Source organism: Saccopteryx bilineata, chromosome 3 (genome assembly GCF_036850765.1).
Source record: "Saccopteryx bilineata isolate mSacBil1 chromosome 3, mSacBil1_pri_phased_curated, whole genome shotgun sequence".
Taxonomy (NCBI): Eukaryota; Metazoa; Chordata; class Mammalia; order Chiroptera; family Emballonuridae; genus Saccopteryx; species Saccopteryx bilineata.
In genome coordinates, this window is record NC_089492.1 from 304,489,791 (window position 1) to 304,511,415 (window position 21,625).

Genomic DNA, 21,625 nt, shown 5'->3' on the forward strand with positions numbered 1-21,625 from the left:
ACTGGTCCCCAACCTTTTTTGAGCCATGGTTTGGTTTAATGTCAGAAAATATTTTTACAGCCTGACCCTTAGGGTGGGACAGATAAATGCACAAAATAAAATTATGCGACCGGTGTAAAAAAAATGTTGTATTTTTAAATATAATTGTCGAACTTATGAGACAAGCATCAAGTGTGAGTCTTAGATAGATGTAACAGAGGGACTCTGGTCATTTTTTAAAAATAAAACATTGTTCAGACTTAAATATAAATAAAACGGAAATAATGTTAAGTTCTTTATTCTTTCTCTGCAGACTGGTACCAGTCACAGCCCGTGGGTTGGGGACCACTGCTCTAAAGGGTCTGAGGAACAGTGATGTCCGAGGGACAGGATGCATTTGCATCCTGTGCTCCTCTCACGGACCACCAATGAAAGAGGTGCCCAATCCGGAACTGCGGCGGGGACCGGATAAATTGCGTCAGGTGGCCACATTTTGGGGACCTCTGCCTAATACCATGGTCGCTGGCTTGAAGCCTAAAGCAATGGCTTGAGCAAGGGGTCACTGGATTGGATGTATCCCTCACCTAAAGTTACGGTACAGATGTGAAAGCAATCAATCAACAACTAAGTTGCTGCAACAAGGAAGTGTTGCTTCTCATTTTTTTCCTTCTTGTCTTTCTGTCCCACTCTGCTTTTCGTGGTTAAAAAAAATTGTTCTGAAATTTTGTGTTTAGAAGGACACTGTTCTCCAAACATAATGGATTTAAATGGGTAGTTCTTTCAAAATGTTATATATCTGATTTCTTTTAATTTATTTATTCACTTTTTAGAGAGAGAGAGAGAGAGAGAGAGAGAGAGAGAGAGAGAGAAGGGGGGAGGAGCTGGAAGCATCAACTCTCATATGTGCCTTGACCAGGCAAGCCCAGGGTTTCGAACCGGCAATCTGATTTCTTTTCAAAACAAAATTATTACTAAGAGTAACAACTTCAGTTTTGTTATGTCCACCACAGCATTTTCAGACCTTGCAATTGAGCTAACATTCTCAATCTTTTATTACATATTGATTTTTGAGCCACACCTTCCATCTTACCGGTAACTTCATGTGCAATGAATCCTCTATGTATGGCTTTGGTAACAAACCCTGGGTCTCTTCAGAAAACATAACTGAAAGAAACAAAATAAATTATAACAAACTATACTCAAGTAATTGTACCTTAAATTCTAACTGACCAAATTAGTACTTGGTATAGGATTTCAGCTACATAGTACAATAGGAAGCATCAAAACTTCACTCCATTAAGTAAATTTAGAAACAATCACTAACACAAGAGACATTTTTGAGGACTCCATGAGCCAATCAGACCATATCAGCCCCAGTAAAAAAAATGCATATCTACAAAGATAAGATGCTGATATCTGTCCCCAACAGCAGACCATACTCCTGCATGCACCATGCCAATGTTGTGAGAAAACCCCCAATTCCCACTTTTCTTCTAGAGAGAAATAAATGAGTGTACTGTGTGTCTAATGATCTGGTGCTTTTGCCACTGCCCGAGAAACTGTTTTCTCTTTTCTGGGTCACAGAGCACTGAAATTATGACAGGATAATATGAATGCACTATGGGGTTGATGTTTTGAAAAGGTGACTGTTTAAAGACCATGGGGACTGCAGTATGAAAGACAGACATGAGGTAGATGATGATAGCACAGCTCTAAGGAAAAACATATTTCTCTCTGGTTGGATAGCTGACAGGGGTGGAAGTCTTCCTGGACACAGAAGGTGCAGTTCAGATTGCCAGTCAGGATACATTCGGAAACATCTTCATGTGTCTGTCTCTTTAAAAATATTTATATATTGATTTTAGTGAAAGGAAAAGAGACAAAGAGAGAAATGCTGATTCCTTTTCCAGTCACTGCTTAATTCTTTTTTTTTGGGGCGGGGGAATATCCAAAATTTATTCTTCAACAGTCAGCATCAGCAGGTGAAACTACAGGGTTTTCTCCGTAGACATACATTCACAAGGCATTAACAGCGAGAAAGCCTCTGGTGTGTCCTTTGTAACAATACCCACTTCACAGTGTAAACAGGTATCATTATTGTGTTCACTTACAGTTCCAGAAGGAAAGGCACAACTTGTCAAAAAAAAAAAAAAATCTTTTAGATCCTAAAGTCAGGTGCAATAACTCAGAGACCAACTTTGACATAAGTCTACATTTCCACAGAGTGGGGAAAGACTCCTCCACCCAGAAATTAGGGTCTTTCCTTCTTCCTCTTTAAACCGTTTCCTTGTTTGCTTAGTATTGCATATACAAAAAAGGGGGTAAAAAAAAAAAAAATCACAGCAACATCTTGAACATCTGGTCGCTCCCACCAATACATCAAGTCTTAGGTTTCAGACAGGGACTAGGAACACTTTCAGCGGTCATAAAATAGGAAAAGAGAAACTAAGGCTACAAAAATAAAAAATAAATGAGGTAAATTAAAGCTTTCATACCCAGGACTTGCCTGTTCCAACTTTGTAGCCTTCATGCAATAATCGAGGGGAAGGGGGGAGTCTTCATAATAACTTGGCATAAGTCACATCAAGGAACTTTTTATAAAATTTAGTATGTGAACTTCTCATAAGATACATGCCCTTCCACAAGCTTCTTCAAGAATGAAAAACCCCTTGTTTTGATAAAGAGTAGGCATTGGGGAACTAATGAAGTCACCTGAGGTTCCCCGCTCAGGTGGCCCACCTGTCCTGGTGGTGCTCAGGAAGAAGGCAGGGAATCGATCCACTGGCACCTTAGGGCTCCCACTGAACTGTCCTTCAATAAGCAGCAACAGACACATCAACTTTCTAAGGACTAAAATCAGTCCATTGGAGGGCATCCTATCTAAGGTTCCAAGGTTGAAATTATTTTGTAATTCTGCAACCTTAGTTTAAAAAATAAACAAGTACATTCAAAAAAGAAAAAAAAAAAAAAAGATGGGTGCAGGGTTGGGGGACATACCAAGCAGGTCCCTAAAGATAACAGACCATGTCCATTTACCCGCATTCGGTCACCACAGAAGTAAAGTACTCAGCATCCCCTCCCCCCAATTCGGCTAAGCAGTTGTCTCTTCCATTAAGGTTCAGTAAGTTCCAACTTGAAACAGGTGACAGTCTTTGGAAATAGTTACTCTAGCTTGTACAAAGTTTTCGTGTATACAGTTTGTCTCAAGTAACAAAGGTACTTTGCAAGATCCGCTTTCTTCCAAAATTAAAGAAACAAAAAAAATACTAGTCTGTATTTGTTTTAGTAGGAAATTTTTTTTTTTTTTGCAAAGCAGCATAGCAACATCTGTGATTGTAGGACTTGCCTGAGGTTGTGGTCACAACTGTAAACATCATTTGCACATCAGTAAAAAAAAACTAACAGAAGATGGGTTCTTTCAAAAAACCAATGGTCTAGTTCAGGGGTCTCAAACTCACGGCCCGCAGACTAATCCACGAAGTTCAAAATATTTTGGATAAAATTAAGTAAGCCTAGGGGCCTACTTGTATTTTTCATTTCTCTAGCATCCTAGCTAGATATTAGCTTAGTTAACAGCAGTTGTGATGCGAACTACAGTTTCTGGTCGTTTTGTGACACTGAGTAAACTGCATGTACGATTGTGCTTGTTGTACTGATTTTTTTTTGTTTTCAACTGTGGTGAGAAAAGTGTTGCGTAACAGTTGCCTTTTGTAGACCTAGTGCGGCCCGCTGAACGGCTGTGATCTTGCTCTGCGGCCCACATGCTGAGTTGAGTTTGAGACCCCTGGTCTAGTTGAAGAACAGTCGCTCTGTGTTCTCCTTTCAACATTGCTTAATTCTTGGATTTGCCATCACCAGAATCAAACATGACACCCTGGGCAAAGGGTCCCCAAACTTTTTACACAGGGGGCAAGTTCACTGTCCCTCAGAACGTCGGAGGGCTGCCACATACAGTGTTCCTCTCACTGACCAGAAATGAAAGAGGTGCCCCTTCCGGAAGTGCAGCAGGGGCCGGATAAATGGCCTCAGGGGGACGCATGCAGCCCACAGGCTGTAGTTTGGGGATGCCTGCTCAAGATCAAGTTCTGAGTCACCCAGCCTGGGATAGAATACACAATGTTCTCAATCACAGAGAATATTCTCCTGTGTACAGAACTGGTTATTCCGCTAAACAAGGCTCAGTAAACTTAGTAAGATGCAAATCGGACAGGTTATCAGCTGACCACAGAGGAATGAAACTATGAAAAATTAGAACATGGAAATGAAAGTGACAGAAACAGAGGGTGGACACTGAAAAACTGAAGGGTTTGGGAAAGCCTGTATTTCTGAGCAGTAAAATGGTGGTCATCTGAGGGATGTTGGTTTTCACACATAATACTGAAAAAAAATTCACCAGTTGTATTTCCAAATAAAATAAAAAATGTAAAAAACAAGTTTGTAAGTTATATGTATTTTATATCATTCAGTTTTTCAGTGGCCAGCCTGTATTAATGGAGTATAAAATAGTATGATAAACTAGATCAAAAGAAATCATAAAATAAGTTGAAAAAAATGAAATAACATAATATTACAAATATCATGAGATTCAGAGAAATTAACCTGAGTAGTGATATTTTCTCATGTTCACTGAGCCCTGAGAATAAAGTTTCTCTGTTAAGAAAGAAAGTATGCCCTGGCCTGTGGTGGCGCAGTGGATAAACCTTCGGCCTGGAATGCCAAGGTTGCCGGTTCGAAACCCTGGGCTGCCCTGGCCAAGGCACATACAACAAGCGAGCAATGAACAACTAACATGAAGCAACTATGAGTTGATACTTCCCAATCCATGCTCCCCTTTCTCTCCTGTCTCTGTAAAATCAATAAATAAAGTATTTTTTAAAAAAAGAAAGAAAGTATGCCCTGGCCGGTTGGCTCAGCGGTAGAGCGTAGGCCTAGTGTGCAGAGGACCCGGGTTTGATTCCTGGCCAGGGCACACAGGAGAAGCGCCCATTTGCTTCTCCACCCCTCCGCCGTGCCTTCCTCTCTGTCTCTCTCTTCCCCTCCCGCAGCCAAGGCTCCACTGGAGCAAAGATGGCCCGGGTGCTGGGGATGGCTCCTTGGCCTCTGCCCCAGGCGCTAGAGTGGCTCTGGTCGCAAGATGGCGACGCCCAGGATGGGCAGAGCATCGCCCCCTGGTGGGCAGAGTGTTGCCCCATGGTGGGCATGCCGGGTGGATCCCGGTCGGGCGCATGCGGGAGTCTGTCTGACTGTCTCTCCCTGTTTCCAGCTTCAGAAAAATGCAAAAAAAAAAAGAAAAGAAAAAAGAAAAAGTATTTCAGTTCTAGTTCTATCAACTTAAAATCATGTTTGTTTGATAACTAATTTAAGGAAACAAGAAAACATACATTTGCCTTTTTAATGCTGCCTTACACGTACAACTGTACTCTGGATAGTCAGGAGGCAAAAGGACGTACATGAATGTTTGTACCACTCAAAGGGTTAATATCAAGAGAAAATTCTATATACATAGATAACTTCTTACAGGAAAAATAAAAGAAATCAAATTAAAAATACAACTTTACACATCAAGGAAATAACAAAGAAAAATCAAAGCCCAATAGTTAACATAATGAAAGAATTTTCAAAACACGAAAGTGAAAAGTAAAAAAAAGGCTTGACCAGATGGTAGCTCAGTGGATAAAGGGTTGGACTGGGACGTGGAGGACCTACGTTCAAATGCCCAAGGTCACCAGCTTGAGTGCAGGTTGCTGGTTTCAGCCCAAGGTCACTGGCTTGTGGAAAGGATCACTTGGTATTTGCTGCAGCCCCCTACTCGAGGCACATATGAGAAAGTAATCGATGAACTAAGATGCTGCAAAGCTTAACTGATGCTTCTCATCTCTCTCTCTTCCAGTGTGTCTATCCCTATGTGTTCCTCTTTCTGATGCTTTCAAATAAAGAGAAAATGAAAAACAAAATTGCCTTTGCCTTAAGTAAACTTCAATAGAGAAGCAAAACATTTCCCTACATATGAAGTGCTTAATAATTCCATAACCTACTTTTTACCAAAGAACAAGAACAACATTCCAGCACTTGAGTCTAAAAGCAGAACTATGACAAAGATCTAATCAGATAAACACACTGGACAGTCTTAGGTAGCTCTGCAGCTCTGCATCATACAGGAAAGAATAACGAATGACAGTGATGACAAAAGCAGGTAACAGTGGACGCTTTCTTACCAGCTGGACAGGTCACCTATGGCAGTACCTTCCTAAAGGACTCTATGAGATACATAGAAACATTAAACTATTATGACAGAGAGAAAATAGTGGAACAAAGACTAGAAATTTCTTTCCTGGTTCATACGAAGTAAAAGGAAATTATTTTTAAAAGATTTTATTTCAATGCTTTATCCACTGTACCACCACAGGTCAGGCAGCCAAAGGACATTTTGAAGTAGAGCAGAAAATTAGAATTTCTCACTTTGGGGAGGTGCATTGTGTTGTTGGAAAATTTCACAGGATTAGAAATTATAAACCCAAAAACATGGCAACTGCCCCTAATGTTCCTGTAATTTATGCAAGAAATTCGGAGACCTCAACCCTTTGTTCATAAATTCTTTACACAAGACAAAATCAACATTTAAGAAAAAGAAAGGTCTAGTTCCGACGATGGAAGTCACTGGAGCAAAAGCAGAGTCCTGAGAGGACGCAGGATAATGGGACATGATGGAGTCCAGCTGTCCTTCTATGACAGGGGTCCCCAAACTGTGGCCCCCTGAGACCATTTATCCAGCCCCCGCCATACTTCCAGAAGGGGCACCTCTTTTATTGGTGGTCAGTGAGAGCAGCACAGGATGCAAAGCATAGCCTCGCTCACGTACAGTACTACTTCTGTTCTTTTTTTTACTTTAAAATAAGATATAAGATATGTGCAGTGTGCATAGGGATTTGTTCAGTTTTTTTTATAGTCCAGCCCTCCAACGGTCTGAGGGACAGTGAACTGGCCCCCTGTGTAAAAAGTTTGGGGATCCTTGCTCTATGACAACAGGGATACACCTGGGCCTCTCTCAGCCCTTCCCACTGCAGCAGCTTCCCAACCACAATGTAAGGTCTGGCCTCCTCCCTGACCTTTAGATCTCTCACCTGTGTCATCTGCCTCCTCATCCCACCTACCTGGGTGGAAGGATAGTGTCTTTCTTCCCGTCACATCCCAGCGCTTCTTCACTTGCTCCAAGTACATGACCAGGACTGGCTTAGGGACAGAAAGCCCTGTTTAATGCAAAAAAAAACAAAAACCCATGAGTTTTGATAGAGACTTCTACATTTCTAATCCAGTCAGTGCCAACTAAGAAGACAGAATAGAATATGGTAATATTTAGAAAATTATCCTGCAGCCCCACTGGTGATGGCAAAGTGGATAAAATCAACATGGAATGCTGAGGTCTCCAGTTCAAAACCCTGGGCTTTCCTGGTCAAGGCACATATGAGAAGCAACCTTTCTCCCTCCACCAAAGTTAATAAATAAACATAATTATAATAATTAAAAAATTATTTTCCGCCTGGCCTTTGGTGGCACAGTGGATAGAGCTTCAACATGGAATTGCTGAGGCCCCAGGTTCAAAAACCCAGGCTACCTGGTCAAGGCACATACGACAATCAATGAACAACTAAATAAAGCAACCATGAGTTGATACTTCTCACCTTCCATCCCTCTCTCTGTAAAATCAATAAATAAAATCTTTAAAAAAAGAAAAAAATTATTTTCCTAAACACTGTTTTCAGATAGTATCTTAATTTTTCTAGACACCATGCAAATTTTTTAGACATTGACTTCCTATTCTACACACATTCGAAACCAATTTTTTACTGCAGCAGCAAACGTCCAATTTGGTTCTTGAGAAGAAGAAATCTGAAAGTGTACCATCCAAAGCAGAAGCCCCCAAACAATGCCATAAAAATAAACAAAAAAACCACGAGCAGATGCAAAATAAACTTCTAAAGGAAGTCATCCTCACCCAGGGAGACCAGGTTCCTGTAGTTCTCCAACATCACGTCCATGTACAGTTTCCGCTGACCTGGGTCCAGGCATTCCCACTCCTCCTGAGAGAAACCTATGGCCACATCCCTGAAAGTCAATGGTCCCTGAAAACAGAAACACACACATATTCATTAAAGGCCACCAGCAGAGTTCAAATAGTGACCCAACTTGAAAACAGTGCTGGAAGTGGTTTTGACCTAGGAGAATATCCTGAACTATATCCGGTAATATCCAGTGGTTTTGAACCAGCAATAACCTCTATAAAGTATTCTCTAAAACTGAGAAATGAGGATGACACGTGTCTACAACACTGCAGAGACTTGACTTTGCAGAAAAATAAGCTTTAACATAAGACATCGGCACAGGCATATAGATTTGTCAAAACTATTGTGCCATTCACAATGAGTTGTGTTCATTTCTCAGCTAGAAAATCAGGATGAGTTGGAAATGTAAGTAGTTCTCCCGTATTAACATGGACAATGAACTGAAGTTTTGTTAAAATGGTGATTTCCATGGAGAAGTTCTGCAATGTGGCCCGTGACCCATGTGTTTAACACACTCCCATTTTATTAGTGACACCAAAGTTTCTAGGTCACATGCCATTCGTATGTATTGTTAAGAAATTTTAGCCTGAGAGGAAAGGAGGAGGAAATAGAAAGAGGAAGAAACACCAACCAATCCATCTGTTTTTCTGCCCTAACCTGGGATTGAACCAGCAACCTATACAATTCAGGCCGATAGTCAATAGTTTTGTTTTTTCTTTTTTTTTTCTTTCATTTTTTCATTTTTCTGAAGCTGGAAACGGGGAGAGACAGTCAGACAGACTCCCGCATGCGCCCGACCGGGATCCACCCGGCACGCCCACCAGGGGCGTCGCCATCTTGCGACCAGAGCCACTCTAGCACCTGAGGCAGAGGCCACAGAGCCATCCCCAGCGCCCGGGCCATCTCTGCTCCAATGGAGCCTTGGCTGCGGGAGGGGAAGAGAGAGACAGAGAGGAAAGCGCGGCGGAGGGGTGGAGAAGCAAATGGGCGCTTCTCCTGTGTGCCCTGGCCGGGAATCGAACCCGGGTCCTCCGCACGCTAGGCCGACGCTCCACCGCTGAGCCAACCGGCCAGGGCCCGATAGTCGATAGTTTAACAAATGGAGCTATCAGGTCTGGGCTACATACTTTTTTTTTTTTTTTTAAGTGAGGAGATAGAAAGACATAGGCTATACTTTCAAATTGCACAATAATAGAAACCACAGGAATTAATATATATAACTTTGAACTGAGAGAGGCTTATAGAATTTTAAAGTTTCTTTTTTAATGTATTTTTTTTAATGCTGCAACTAAGAGTTGAGGCTTTTTTGTTTTTAAAGACTATTCATTTTAGAGAGGAGAGGAGAGAAGGAGGGGAGAGAGAGAGAGAAGAGGGGAGGAGCAGGAAGCATCAACTCCCGTATGTGCCTTGACCAGGTAATCCCAGGGTCTTGAACCATCAACTTCAGCATTCCAGATTGACGCTTTATCCACTGCGCCACCACAGGTCAGACTGAATTTTAAAGTTTTTTATCTACTGGTCTTTAGAGTAAAATCAATTAATTTGCTGGTCCCCAAATTTATGCATTCATTGGTTGATTTCTTCTCCCGAGATCCACAATTATGTAGTTTACTTCAATTCTTCATTATATATGTGTCCAATACTTATCATTTGCAATTTCTAAACAATTTTTTCAAATTTTTAATTATTAAATGTATGTTTTATTTTAATTTTTTTCTTTATGTTTATTTTATTGTTTTTCCAGAGAGAAAGGGAATGAAGATAGAGAGGCAGAAGTGCTGACCTGCTCTTGCATGCCCTACAACTGGGGATCAAACCGACAACCTATGCACTTCAATAAAATGCTCCAACCATCTGAGCTCTATTCAGCCAGAGGTACTTTAACTTTTTTCTATAAGCTTTGATGTTTGTTTCATTTTATTTTAATTATTTAGTGACATTAATTACTGACATATAGGCTTTAGGTGCACAATTTTGTGACTTATAAACTGTATATATACGGTATTATGTTTTCATAACCACAAATCTCCACCACCACTCATTTTCTTTTTTTTTTGTATTTTTCTGAAGCTGGAAACGGGGAGAGACAGTCAGACAGACTCCCGCATGCGCCCCACCGGGATCCACCAGGCATGCCCACCAGCGGAGATGCTATGCCCAGCAGGGGGCCATGCTCTGCCCCTCAGGGGCGTGTTCTGCAGCGACCAAAGCCACTGTAGCGCCTGGGGCAGAGGCCAAGGAGCCACCCCCAGCACCCGGGCCATTTTTGCTCCAATGGAATCTTGGCTGCGGGAGGGTAAGAGAGAGACAGAGAGGAAGGGGGGGTGGAGAAGCAAATGGGCACTTCTCTTATGTGCCCTGGCCGGGAATCGAACCCGGGTCCCCCGCACACCAGGCCGATGCTCTACGGCTGAGCCAACCGGCCAGGGCCCCACCACTCATTTTCCCTTTACCCTTTTCCACCTGCCCCACCTCCCTCAGTGTCATATCAAGATCTGCTAACTAAACACCAAGCCTTGGACCTATTGAACTAAATTGTCATGGACCTGTAAACACAGGAACCACAATCCTTTGGAAAAACTTGCTATAAGTAGTCTTAGACCAAAATTCTTTCTTTGTTATGAGAATCTTTTATGAAACACACATTAAAGGGTAACCTTAATTTTCATTCCAAACTAAATCTACAATTCTTAAAAAAAAAAACCAAAAACTGACCAGTGAACATAAAAAACTTCATTAATGTTCACAGCAGTTTCTGTAACTAATAACAAAAACATCTTAAGCAGGTAAGAAGGAAAAATAAATAACAATATTTTATGCACATACACACATAAAGTATAGGAACCAGGTACAACTTAATACTGATCACATGCAGGATTCTATCTTCTGTTATCATTAAAAAAAAAAAAAACCCCAAAACTAACAGAAAAGTTATACTTCAATAAAATCAAGACTGTTTTTCAATTCTATAAATCCTGATTTATTTTTGGGTGATATCCTTTCTATTTTATAAATACACTAGAGACAGAAATACCCGTAACAATTTAAAAAATTAAAATTAAACCCCTGGCTGTTTGGCCCAGTGGAAGAGCACAGGCCTGGTGTGTGGAAGTCCTGGGTTTGATTCCCGGCCAGGGCACACAGGAGGCACCCATCTGCTTCTCCACCCTTCCCTCTCTCCTTTCTGTCTCTCTCTTCTCCTCCCACAGCCAAGGCTTCATTGGAGCAAAGTTGCCCCAGCTGCTGAGGATGGTTCCATGGCCTCTACCTCAGGCACCAGAATGGCTCCAGTTGTAAAAGAGCAACGCCCTAGACAGGTCGAGCATCGCCCCCAGTGGACTTGCCAAAAGGATCTTGATCAAGTGCATGTGGGAGTCTGTCATGTTGCTTCACATTTCTCTCACACACACTCACACACACACAAATAGAACTAAAATAAGCTAAGTTGGAAGCAACAGAGCAATGCCCCGAATGGGCAGAGCATCACCCCCTAGTGACCTTTGCAGGTGAATCACGGTTAGGGCACACGCAGAAGTTTCTTTGCCTCCTGCCTCTCACATTAAAATAATAACAACAATATAAATAAATAAATAAAATTAAAACATTAGGACACCTTTCTTATTCTTGCACTTCTTTCAAAATTTCAGTGAATCGTTAGTGGAGAACTGTATCTTAGAATTTTAACTTAATTGAATATATGCTAGTAACAGAATCACCATGGACAATTCAAATGGTAGGTTAGAGCATCCATCTTTCATATTCAAAGATTGCAGGTTCAATTACTAGTCGGGGCACATGTAGGAAGAGATCAATATTTCTGTCTCTCTCCTTCCTCATCTCTCTAAAGTCAATATAAAAAATTAAAAATATAATGATTATATAACTCTTTTACTGCTTTGAAAATCCAAAATGGGAAAATGATTACGCCTGCAATATGACTGTGAAACATTATAACATTTAGAGGCAAAGCCTCATTGCTTCGCAGAGGTTATCAAACTTTTTATGAAAACTGCCTACTTTTGCAGCGCTGATCAACCTAGTCCCTACTGCCCACTAGTGGGAGTTTCAGCTTTCATAATGGGCAATAGCAGAGCAACCATGAAAGCTGGGCCGCCCACTAGTGGGCGGAAGGGACTAAGTTGCCCAGGGCTTCAAAAGTGGGCGGTTTTTATAAAAACTTTGATAACCCCTGGAAGGTTCTGAGTCAAAAGCCAAATGTGCAATGTTTTCCAGAAAATAAAAGTAGAGCCCTCATTTTTAAAGTAACAAAGAAAAAGGGAATTTCCAGATGACACAGGATGTTTTCTGCATCTTCCTCACCAATCCCCACTAGACCCTTGTTAACCATAATAGGAACTATTAAACTATTAATGGGGCTCTTCAGCCATGTGAGTATCAGGGGGACTAGATGAGTATCAGGTGGCTGAGGCAGAGATAAACATGTCATCACTGCTGTGAGAACAGCAAAAAACACATAAGAAAATCAATACTTGAAAATTATCATAAAAATCATAAGTTTCCTGCAAATGTCCATCCAAAGGTGCACTCCACATTGTTATTTATAACAGTTCCTTTAAATAGTAAGTCTTTCGGACCAATCTAGTGAGCCAGTCTCTTCCAGCTACTCTTCTCTGTCAAAACTTTCTGAGCTATTCTGACCCGTAGAACTTGCCGTTCCTTAATCCTGACCCACAGAGCTGACGCTGCAGCCACATGAACCTAAAGCCTACATTCCCTTCTTCACAGATGCCTTCTCAGGTTGATCTATCACAAAAGGGACGTGTCTAGTATTTGATAAAGATTATTTCACCTGGTGGCTCGAGCTCCTCCGATAAAAAAAAAAAAAAAAGATTATTTCAGAGAGGGAAGTCTTAATGCCCGCAGAAGGGCTGGATGGAGACAATGCCCAGGAGGTTTTGGGACAAAGAAAGGAAATATACCAGCTGCTAACGTAACAATTGTAAACAAAACACCCCCCCCCCCACTTTGGTGGCACAGTGGATAAAGCAAGAAGGAACGCTGAGGTCGCTGATTCAAAGCACCATGTTTGCCTCGTCAAGGCACATATGTGGTGTTGATGCTTCCTGATCCTACCCTTCTCTCTGTCCCCTCTCTAAATTGAAATAGAAAACAGAAAAATATGTAAACTGAAGCGACCTCCACCTGCAAGCACACCAGAAGTAGAAAATTAAAGGGTGCAGGTGCTAAAGTCACTCAAGTTAGGAGGAAAAGCAAACACAGCCTCTGACCAGGACACACCGCTTACCTGAGAAGCAGACATTTTGCTCTGGTCCTGGTCTGGCTTGTTCTCTCAGGTAACAATATGCCAAACAGTCAAGTCTGCCAAAACAAAACAAAATCACCAGACGTTCACAAGGTCATGAAATCCTGTAGGCTAGTCCCACTGTCAGGGAAGGGTAGCCTTGAAATTTATAGCTAAAAAGCATATAATCTCTAAGACCTCATCAAGTAGGGGCACTCACGCTAGGTGAATTTATCTGCTTTGCCTTTTGCCAAGAGTAGAGCTTTGCGTAAAATGCTGCTTGCTTTGCCTAAACGCTACACCCTGTTCCTTACCTGAATTCTTTTTAGATGGTGATAATAGTTGAGAAAGAAAGAGCTTCCATGGATTTGATCTTCTCCAGTGACAAAGACCACTCTCCTGCCTTTCTCACAAGAGAGTAAGGAAAAGTGAGCTCCTCCAGGGAGACCACCACACTGTATTTTCTTTCCTGTCTAACGTGGTCTCCTCCCTCAGACATCCACACATTCCCACAGCAATGAGAACGGGCGCTGCTCTCCTGAATGCCCAAACCCAACACAGCACCGTTACCTCCCCTGAGCATCCCTGCCCTCCTCACAAATGCAGCCTGGGCGCTCCTCTCTGGAGCATGTCTGTGCCCCCTCACTCACCTTTGCCTTCCTGTCACGGTCCAGGGGCCCCTGGGGAGGTGTGATGCCAAGTGAAAAGAATGCAGTGAACTGGGGTGCATAAGGGTTACAGAAACTTTAAAAAAAAATTTTTTTTTTTACTTTTATTAATTTTTTTTTTAGAAAGGAGAATGAGAGAGAGAGAGAGAGAGAGAGAGAGAGAGAGAGAGAAGGGGGAGGGAGGAGCAGGAAGCATCAACTCCCATATGTGCCTTGACCAGGCAAGCCCAGGGTTTTGAACCGGCGACCTCAGCATTACAGGTTGACGCTTTATCCACTGCGCCACCACAGGTCAGGCTACAGAAGCTTTTGCACACTTTATTTTCCAAGCCAGTTTTATACAGTGCAGAAGGATTCACGCATGCACCTCCCCCTCCTGCTGAAGTAAAGTCTAGACAAGGCAGCAGGTGATATATGTGTGGGAGCAACAGTGCATGTGCTCACACTTCCAGGTCACATCCTCTGGCATAGCTACTGTGCAGGTGCCAGGTGCTACAGCTCACAGTGGGGCGCTCACACTTCCTCTCTTCTAAAACCCAAAGGCCACTCATTTGCTTTTGAAACTTGTTCTGAGTCCGGTGTGAAATTCAGGCAATTTGCACCGGTTCAATAGAAACTATAGAATTTTTTATTCAGTTCAGCGAACAATCTGTTAAAATGGCACCTGTAATGAGGGTTCTCCCTAAGGTGGGTGGCTGTGCACACAATTACAAATTTACATTTTTTACTATTTAATGGTCATCTCAACAACAGCACATGCAAAGCGCCCATAGTAATGTTCATTCTATCCACAAGTGAAAAACATTTGAAAGAACTATGCTTATATTTATTTTCATAAAACTCATACCTTTGATAAAATACATTTTAATTCTCTTGCCTGTTACTTCAGTAAACAAACATATAACATAAAGGTAAAAATTGCCAAACTGCCAGGGGGTGACAAGCTGTTATTTGTTTCAGCTTTGTGTTAGGTCCAAAATTCCTGATATATCATCAGTGTGCTGGGGTTCCCCAATCAAGAAGCAATATGGAACCTGAGCGGGTTGTAGTACAATGGATAGAGCATTGCAGTGGGATGCAGAGGATCCAGGTCTGAAACCCTGAAGTTGCAGGTTTGAACACAGGGTCACTGGATTGAGTGGAGTATCATAGACATGACACCCTATGGGCGCTGGCTTGAGCCCAAAGGTGGCTGGCTGACTTGAGCAAGAGATCACTCACTCAGCCGCAGCCCCTTTCTCAAGGCACAGATGAGAAAGTAATCAATGAATAAACTAAGGTGCAGCAACGAAGAATCTATGCTTCTCATCTCTTTCTCTTCCTGTTTGTACTTACCAGTCCCTCACTGTTCTCTCTGTTAACAAAAATAAATATTAAAAAAAAACATATGGAAATACCTTAAATACGTTGTATTATGTTTAATTGTGTTTTTAAAAAAATTATTTATTCATTCCTTTTACAGAGAAGAGAAAGAGAATGGGGAGGAAAGAGCAGGAAACATCAACTCCTATATGTGCCTTAGCCAGGAAAGCCCGGGGTTTTGAAAAGTTGTTATCAGCATTCCAGGTTACGCTTTATCCACTGTGCCACCACAGGACAGGGACTATCAGTTTTTATTTAACCCTTTGAATGCTGAGTTTTTTCATGTTTGCTGACCCTTGGGTCTGAGTGTTTTTTCAAAAAATGAAATTAGTTCCAGTTTTATTAACTTAAAATCATGTTTGTTTAATAACCAATTTCTGGAAACAAAAAGAACATACATTTGCCATTTTTTAATGTTGCCTTACATATTTTTTATATAAATCAATTATACTGTGGATGGTCAGGGGCACAAGGACATACATGAATATTCATACTACTCTAAGGGTTAATGTTTCTTCATTAATATTTTAAAACTTTTGTATAACATAGTTTTGTGTACCTCTTTTATTGTCCTTATTTAAGGATTAAATGCATGAAATAGTAAACTACCTTTTGGTATATCTGTCTTTATACTTAAAATGGTTATTAAGTCAGAGAACCAGCTGTTAAATTACTTAAATTGAATCACTGCCTAGTCCTCTTCTACCTCTGTGATCTGTAAATAGAATTTCTTTCATGGCCCTGGTTACTTGACTGAGTGTATAAAGCACCAACCTGGTGTATCAAACATAGGTCAATCAATGAGAGCAGGAGTAAATGGAACTAAGTTCTTCTATACGCCCCCCCCCCTCAGGAAAAAAAAAAAGAGAAAAAAGCATCAAAGCATAACAAATGCATCCAGGAACCATTCTGCAATTTTCAGGACTCACCTTGGAATCACCTGGAGCAGCTTATTAAAACGACGCTGCTCCACACAGAGCAGCTCTCCAAGTCTGAGGGGGAGGGCTCAGGTAAGGTCCTTCCTTAAAACTCCTGAAATGATGTGAAACAGGTGGGGAACAGTTCAGCAAGAATAAGTAAGGAAAAATGACTGCAAGGGAAAGGAGCCTACAGGGGTAACTGCGTCAGCCAGTTAAAGATTAACTACTTCCTCTAGTTCTCTGAAAGGTGGCCTGGGGCACAGAACTTGTACAGAGCTGGGACCACTGGTCTGAAAACCCATACCCCTTTTCTGACCCCACCTAAACTCAGCCTCCCAACCTGGAGCCATGAGAGTGACATATACCGCTAGACCAGCAGTTCTCAACCTGTGGGTCACGACCCTGGCGGGGTCGCCTAAAGCCATCGGAAAATACGTAATGCATATCAGGTATTTACATTCCGAATCATAACTGTACCAAAATTAGTTATGAAGTAGCCACCAAAATTACTTTTTGGTTTGGGGTCACCGCAACATGAGGAACTGTATTGCGGTGTCACGGCATTAGAAAGGTTGAGAACCACTGCGCTAGACAAAGGGATCACAAGCCCCTTCCATGAAAACCTATATTCTGTAAATGGTATATAAACTCTAAGAATATCAACCTTGGGGAGCATGTGTCTTTGTAGTTTCTAGTCAAACGTGCTGCAATGACTTTTAATAAATTCTCTATCCTCTGATTAAGTTAACTGAGTGTCGGATATCCTCCGTTGGGTCACTTCCTGCTACATGAGCATGTAGGTTCCTTGGGGATGAGGGCTCCAATCTAAGCTGTGGTTCTGCATGTCTGCAGTGGGGCCCAGGATACGGCACCTTTATCTAGGTCCCTGCATTGCTCCCTCAGAGCGGTTTTCAGCAGCACTGGCTCACGGAGTTCAGACACAGCACCCTCAGATCTGTGGGTATTGTAAGAGCTTGGGACTAGAACTTCTATGACTGGCTCCCTGGGCAGAATTTTCTCTTATGCAAAGTTACATTAAGTACTTTAAAAACAAAAAAAGTGTATTTACAGGTTTTGAAGCTGAAAACATGGGAAAAACGACAGCTATTAAAATATGTGCATCACCTTACACAATGAATAGACTAACTCTGTAATGTAAGAACCAAGTTTCAGGTCAATCCAGGCCATCCTTCAGTGTTTTCAGAGTGGACAAGAGGAACTGGAGTGCAACACCTCCTTGCTGGCTCACAATCACTAATTCAACTATATAATATATATATATACACACACACACACATACATATATATACATGTATATATATTGTATATATGCTGCTGAACATGGGATGAATTCATGATACTAGGTTCTGACTGCTAAGATCATACACATTTTTACCAAGTACACTCTCAGATAGCCTAATATTGTTTATTAAGTACCAATGGCTGTTGCCACACATGATACACAATAGAAAGGATGCAGGGTTCGGAACATAAACTAGACACAACACATTTAAAAGAAAAGTGATGTGAAATCTTTAATTATACTTATACGGTCTAAGTTTTAAAAAGTCGAGACCTAAAATTTAATAAAGAATTTAAGAGCTCCTTATGAGGTATCACTAATGCTTATTTCAGAATTTAATGGCTATACAGGAAAGGATATTTAACAGACTAAAATTATAACAAAAAAGACTTTCTTTCTTTTTTTTTTTTTAGGTAAGAGAAGGGAAGGAAGAGAGACCGAGTCGCAAGACTCCACCCACCGGAATCCACAGGGAAAGCTAAATAGGAGGCGATGCTCTGACCCCCACCTGATGCCTTTGTTCTTTTGCTCAGAAACGAGACATTTTTTTAGCTTCTGAGGCTCAAGCCACGGAGCCTGACCATCCTCTCAGCGCAGGAGGCCAACTGGCTCGAAACAGAGGGAGAAAGAAAAGGGGGGGGGGGAGGGGGCCGGGCGGGGGAGGGGGGGAGAAGCAGATGGTCCTGTCTGATCTGGAATCAACCTCAAATCCAACCCAGGGCATCCACAGCCGGGCTGATGATCACGGAGCAAAACCAGAAAGCGCCCAAAAAGCTTTTAAAAAATGCATTAAATGTGAGACATGTTATTACAAAAAGGAAATCCAGTAGACTGAAACAAAGAACACCCAACACTCTTATTATTTCTTGAAAATCTAAAACTAACATAATTTTACAAATTTCATACCAATAAATTCAAATTCAAATTTTAACTAGAAAGAAAAACTGTCTCGGGCTGAGACTCAGTTATTTCTTGTCCCAGTTCCCCCTCCTCCGGCCATCTCAGGAAATGAGACCCATCACTGAAGCACAAGTCCCGCCCCTCAGAGTTTACAAGGGCTGAAACTCAAAACAAAGAATCCTCACAAGCCTTAGAAACTGGATATTGGTCATTCTCATTTAAATCACCTTAACCAAAACAACTCAGCAACTATTAAATAGATTGTAAACCTGCACAGCCCATGTATCATCCCTTAATCATTCACATCCGACAGGCTCACCACATCAAGTCAGGCTTCCCCTTCTGCTTCTATGTAGTTTCGTCTATAGACCCGTTTCTGTGTCTTCCCTGCTTCTCTGCACAATCGTCCTTTCCTGTGTTTCTGCTCCCATTCCGCCACGCGTCCTCCCCTTTCCCTATTCCTGCCCTATACCTGTTGCGAGAGTCTCTGGAAACCTAGTTCCAATATAGACGCTGTATCTAAACAGTCTGTGCGACTGTTCCCATCTCCGTAGACGTCTTTGTTCTCCCGAACCCTAGCCAGTAACCCGTTTCTCCAGTTCGTTGTCACAAACCCCACCCCTGCCCCGCAGGCTGCCTCCGAGCTGTTTCCTCCTCGGCTCCAGCATTCCTAAACCGCTTTTCAGTCCCTCCTCGCCCCCCAGCTCTCCTCCTCTGAGCCACTCCCTCCTTCTGCTCCCCAGCCCCCTCCCTGCGCCCTTCGCTCCAGGCCCTTCCCTCTCTTCGGGGTTTCTCCCCTTTTTTCCCTTCGCGCTCCTCTCCCCGGTTACTGTCACTCTCCCCGTCGCGGTCCCGTCCCCCCGCACCCCCACGTGGCCGTCTCTTCATGGCCCCTCACTGCCCTCTCCTCCCCTCCCGTGTCTCTCTCCGTCCCCTGACCCCTCCCAGCCCCGCTCTGCGCGTCCTGGGGCCCCTTCGCTGTCGCCGCTCCCACAGCCCTCCCCGCGCGGCCTGGGGACTTACCCTTTTACTAAGCCTCGAATTTACAACGGCTTTTTGCCACTTGCATTCTAAAACAAAGTGGCACAAGTGCTCACGCTTTTCTTCTGGGAACCCCGAGTTCTCGCCCGGAATCTCGGCCCAATGGAAAGTGTGCTCTTTCTGGACGCGGGCCGCTAACTAATTGGGGGGGGGGGGTCCCCACGCCCCACGGCGGGAGGACACGGGCGGGACGGCCTCAGAGTTTCCCCGGAAAGCGACGCGGAGCCCCCACCCGGCAGCAAAGCGGGCAGGCTCGGGGCCTCTCACCGGGACTCCGCACTCACCGCTGGCGGCTCGGGAGTGGGGCTCCTCACGTCCGGACTGACCCTCAGCCTCTCCGGAAAAAGAATGGAGACGAGGAAGGATCAGGTTTAAACAGGAAACACCGTCACCAGCCCCCCAGCCCTCGTGACCTTTTCTACGGCCGCTTCCGGTTCATGAATAAGCTGCGCATGCGCACGACTTTAAAGACGGTTGGGGTCAGATTTTGAACTACTACTTTCCGCCAAGGGAGTGATTTCAAAAGTGACCAGGTCTGTGTCAAGACAGCTCATTGGAGGGGGGCAGGCTAGGGAAGCTACCTGAGCTCTCCTCTACCTGCTCACTGGTTATAGAATTTCCTTATTCTTTTGTTTCACTTACCCACATCATTTTAACTAAAATTTGAAATATTTTTTTGCAAAATTTAATTTATAACCCTCCAAAGATTCAATTGGATCTTTGCCAAACATATACATACATACATATATACATGTGTGTGTATCTATAGCAGGGGTCCCCAAGCTTTTTACACAGGGGGCCAGTTCACTGTCCCTCAGACCGTTGGAGGGCCAGACTATAAAAAAAACTATGAACAAATTCCTATGCACACTGCACATATCGTATTTTAAAGTAAAAAAACAAAACGGGAATAAATACAATATTTACAATAAAGAAAAGTAAATTGAAATCAACAAACTGACTAGTATTTCAATGAGAACTATGGGCCTGCTTTTGGCTAATGAGATGGTCAATGTGCTCTTCTCACTGACCACCAATGAAAGAGGTGCTCCTTCCGGAAGTGCGGTGGGGGCCAGATAAATGGCCTCAGGGGGCCGCATGTGGCCCGCGGGCCGTAGTTTGGGGACCCCTGATCTATATCTATCTATCTATCTATATTTTTAAAATGATAGATGGAAAGATACAAACAGGGACAAACACCTGGTGGGATTCAGCCAGCCCTCGCATTGGTTCTACAAAACCGATTCAGCCTGACCTGTGGTGGCGCAGTGGATAAAGCGTCGACCTGGAAATGCTGAGGTCGTCGGTTCGAAACCCTGGGCTTGCCTGGTCAAGGCACATATGGGAGTTGATGCTTCCAGCTCCTCCCCCTTCTCTCTCTCTGTCTCTCCTCTCTCTTTCTCTCTCTCCCTCTCCTCTCTAAAATGAATAAAAAAAAAAAAAAAAAAAAAAAAAAACGATTCATAATTTTTTGTGGAGTTCGGCCAACTAGTTAAAACGGTGCCGCGGACCAGCGCAGCTCCCAATTCTGGGTCTTGAGTGAGAACGGCGCAAAATTAAGAAAACAGACTTATTAAGAAAAAAGGATGGTGGCCTGACCTGTGGTGGCGCAGTGGATAAAGTGTCGACCTGGAAATGCTGAGGTCGCTGGTTTGAAACCCTGGGCTTGCCTGGTCAAGGCACATATGGGAGTTGATGCTTCCAGCTCCTCCCCCTTCTCTCTCCTCTCTCTCCTCTCTAAAAATGAATAAATAAAATTAAATTTAAAAAAAAAGAAAATGGACATCCCTGTTTAAAAAAAAAAGAAAAAAGAAAAAAGGATGGGACCAGAGGACTCTTCAATGCTGATGGCAATATCCAAATACCCCATAACCCCAGTGTGCTTTTTTATATAGTAATATGCAAATCAAGGAAGTCCTTGATACAAAGTTACACAACTGAGGCTAAAATAGGAATTCTCCCAAGGCATAAACAGGAATGCTCTCACAGTGGGACATAAGTGAAATCAACCAATATCTGAACAAAGAGTAAGAGGAAGGGCATGTAAATTGCTTCCAGCAACTTAGCAGCAAGTGAAGTGGGTGCAAATACTCAGCATCATAGCCAATTATGGAGGTGGAGGGGAGAGA

The 21,625-nt window shown here is 42.7% G+C and overlaps 1 protein-coding gene across 1 annotated transcript in view; it reads right to left on the reverse strand.

The window, feature by feature from the left end:
* LOC136332005 (zinc finger protein 479-like) overlaps positions 1-19,960 on the reverse strand; it is a 28,004-nt gene extending 8,044 nt beyond the window's left edge. The window contains exons 1-5 of the mRNA XM_066271234.1: positions 19,781-19,960; positions 13,306-13,379; positions 7,973-8,099; positions 7,131-7,226; positions 1,070-1,143 (exon numbers count right to left, since the gene is read on the reverse strand). Coding sequence (XP_066127331.1) covers positions 1,070-1,143; positions 7,131-7,226; positions 7,973-8,099; positions 13,306-13,320 — 312 coding nt within the window. The 5' untranslated portion in view covers positions 13,321-13,379; positions 19,781-19,960. The remainder of the gene's footprint in view (positions 1-1,069; positions 1,144-7,130; positions 7,227-7,972; positions 8,100-13,305; positions 13,380-19,780) is intronic.
* Between the last annotated feature and the right edge of the window lie 1,665 nt (positions 19,961-21,625).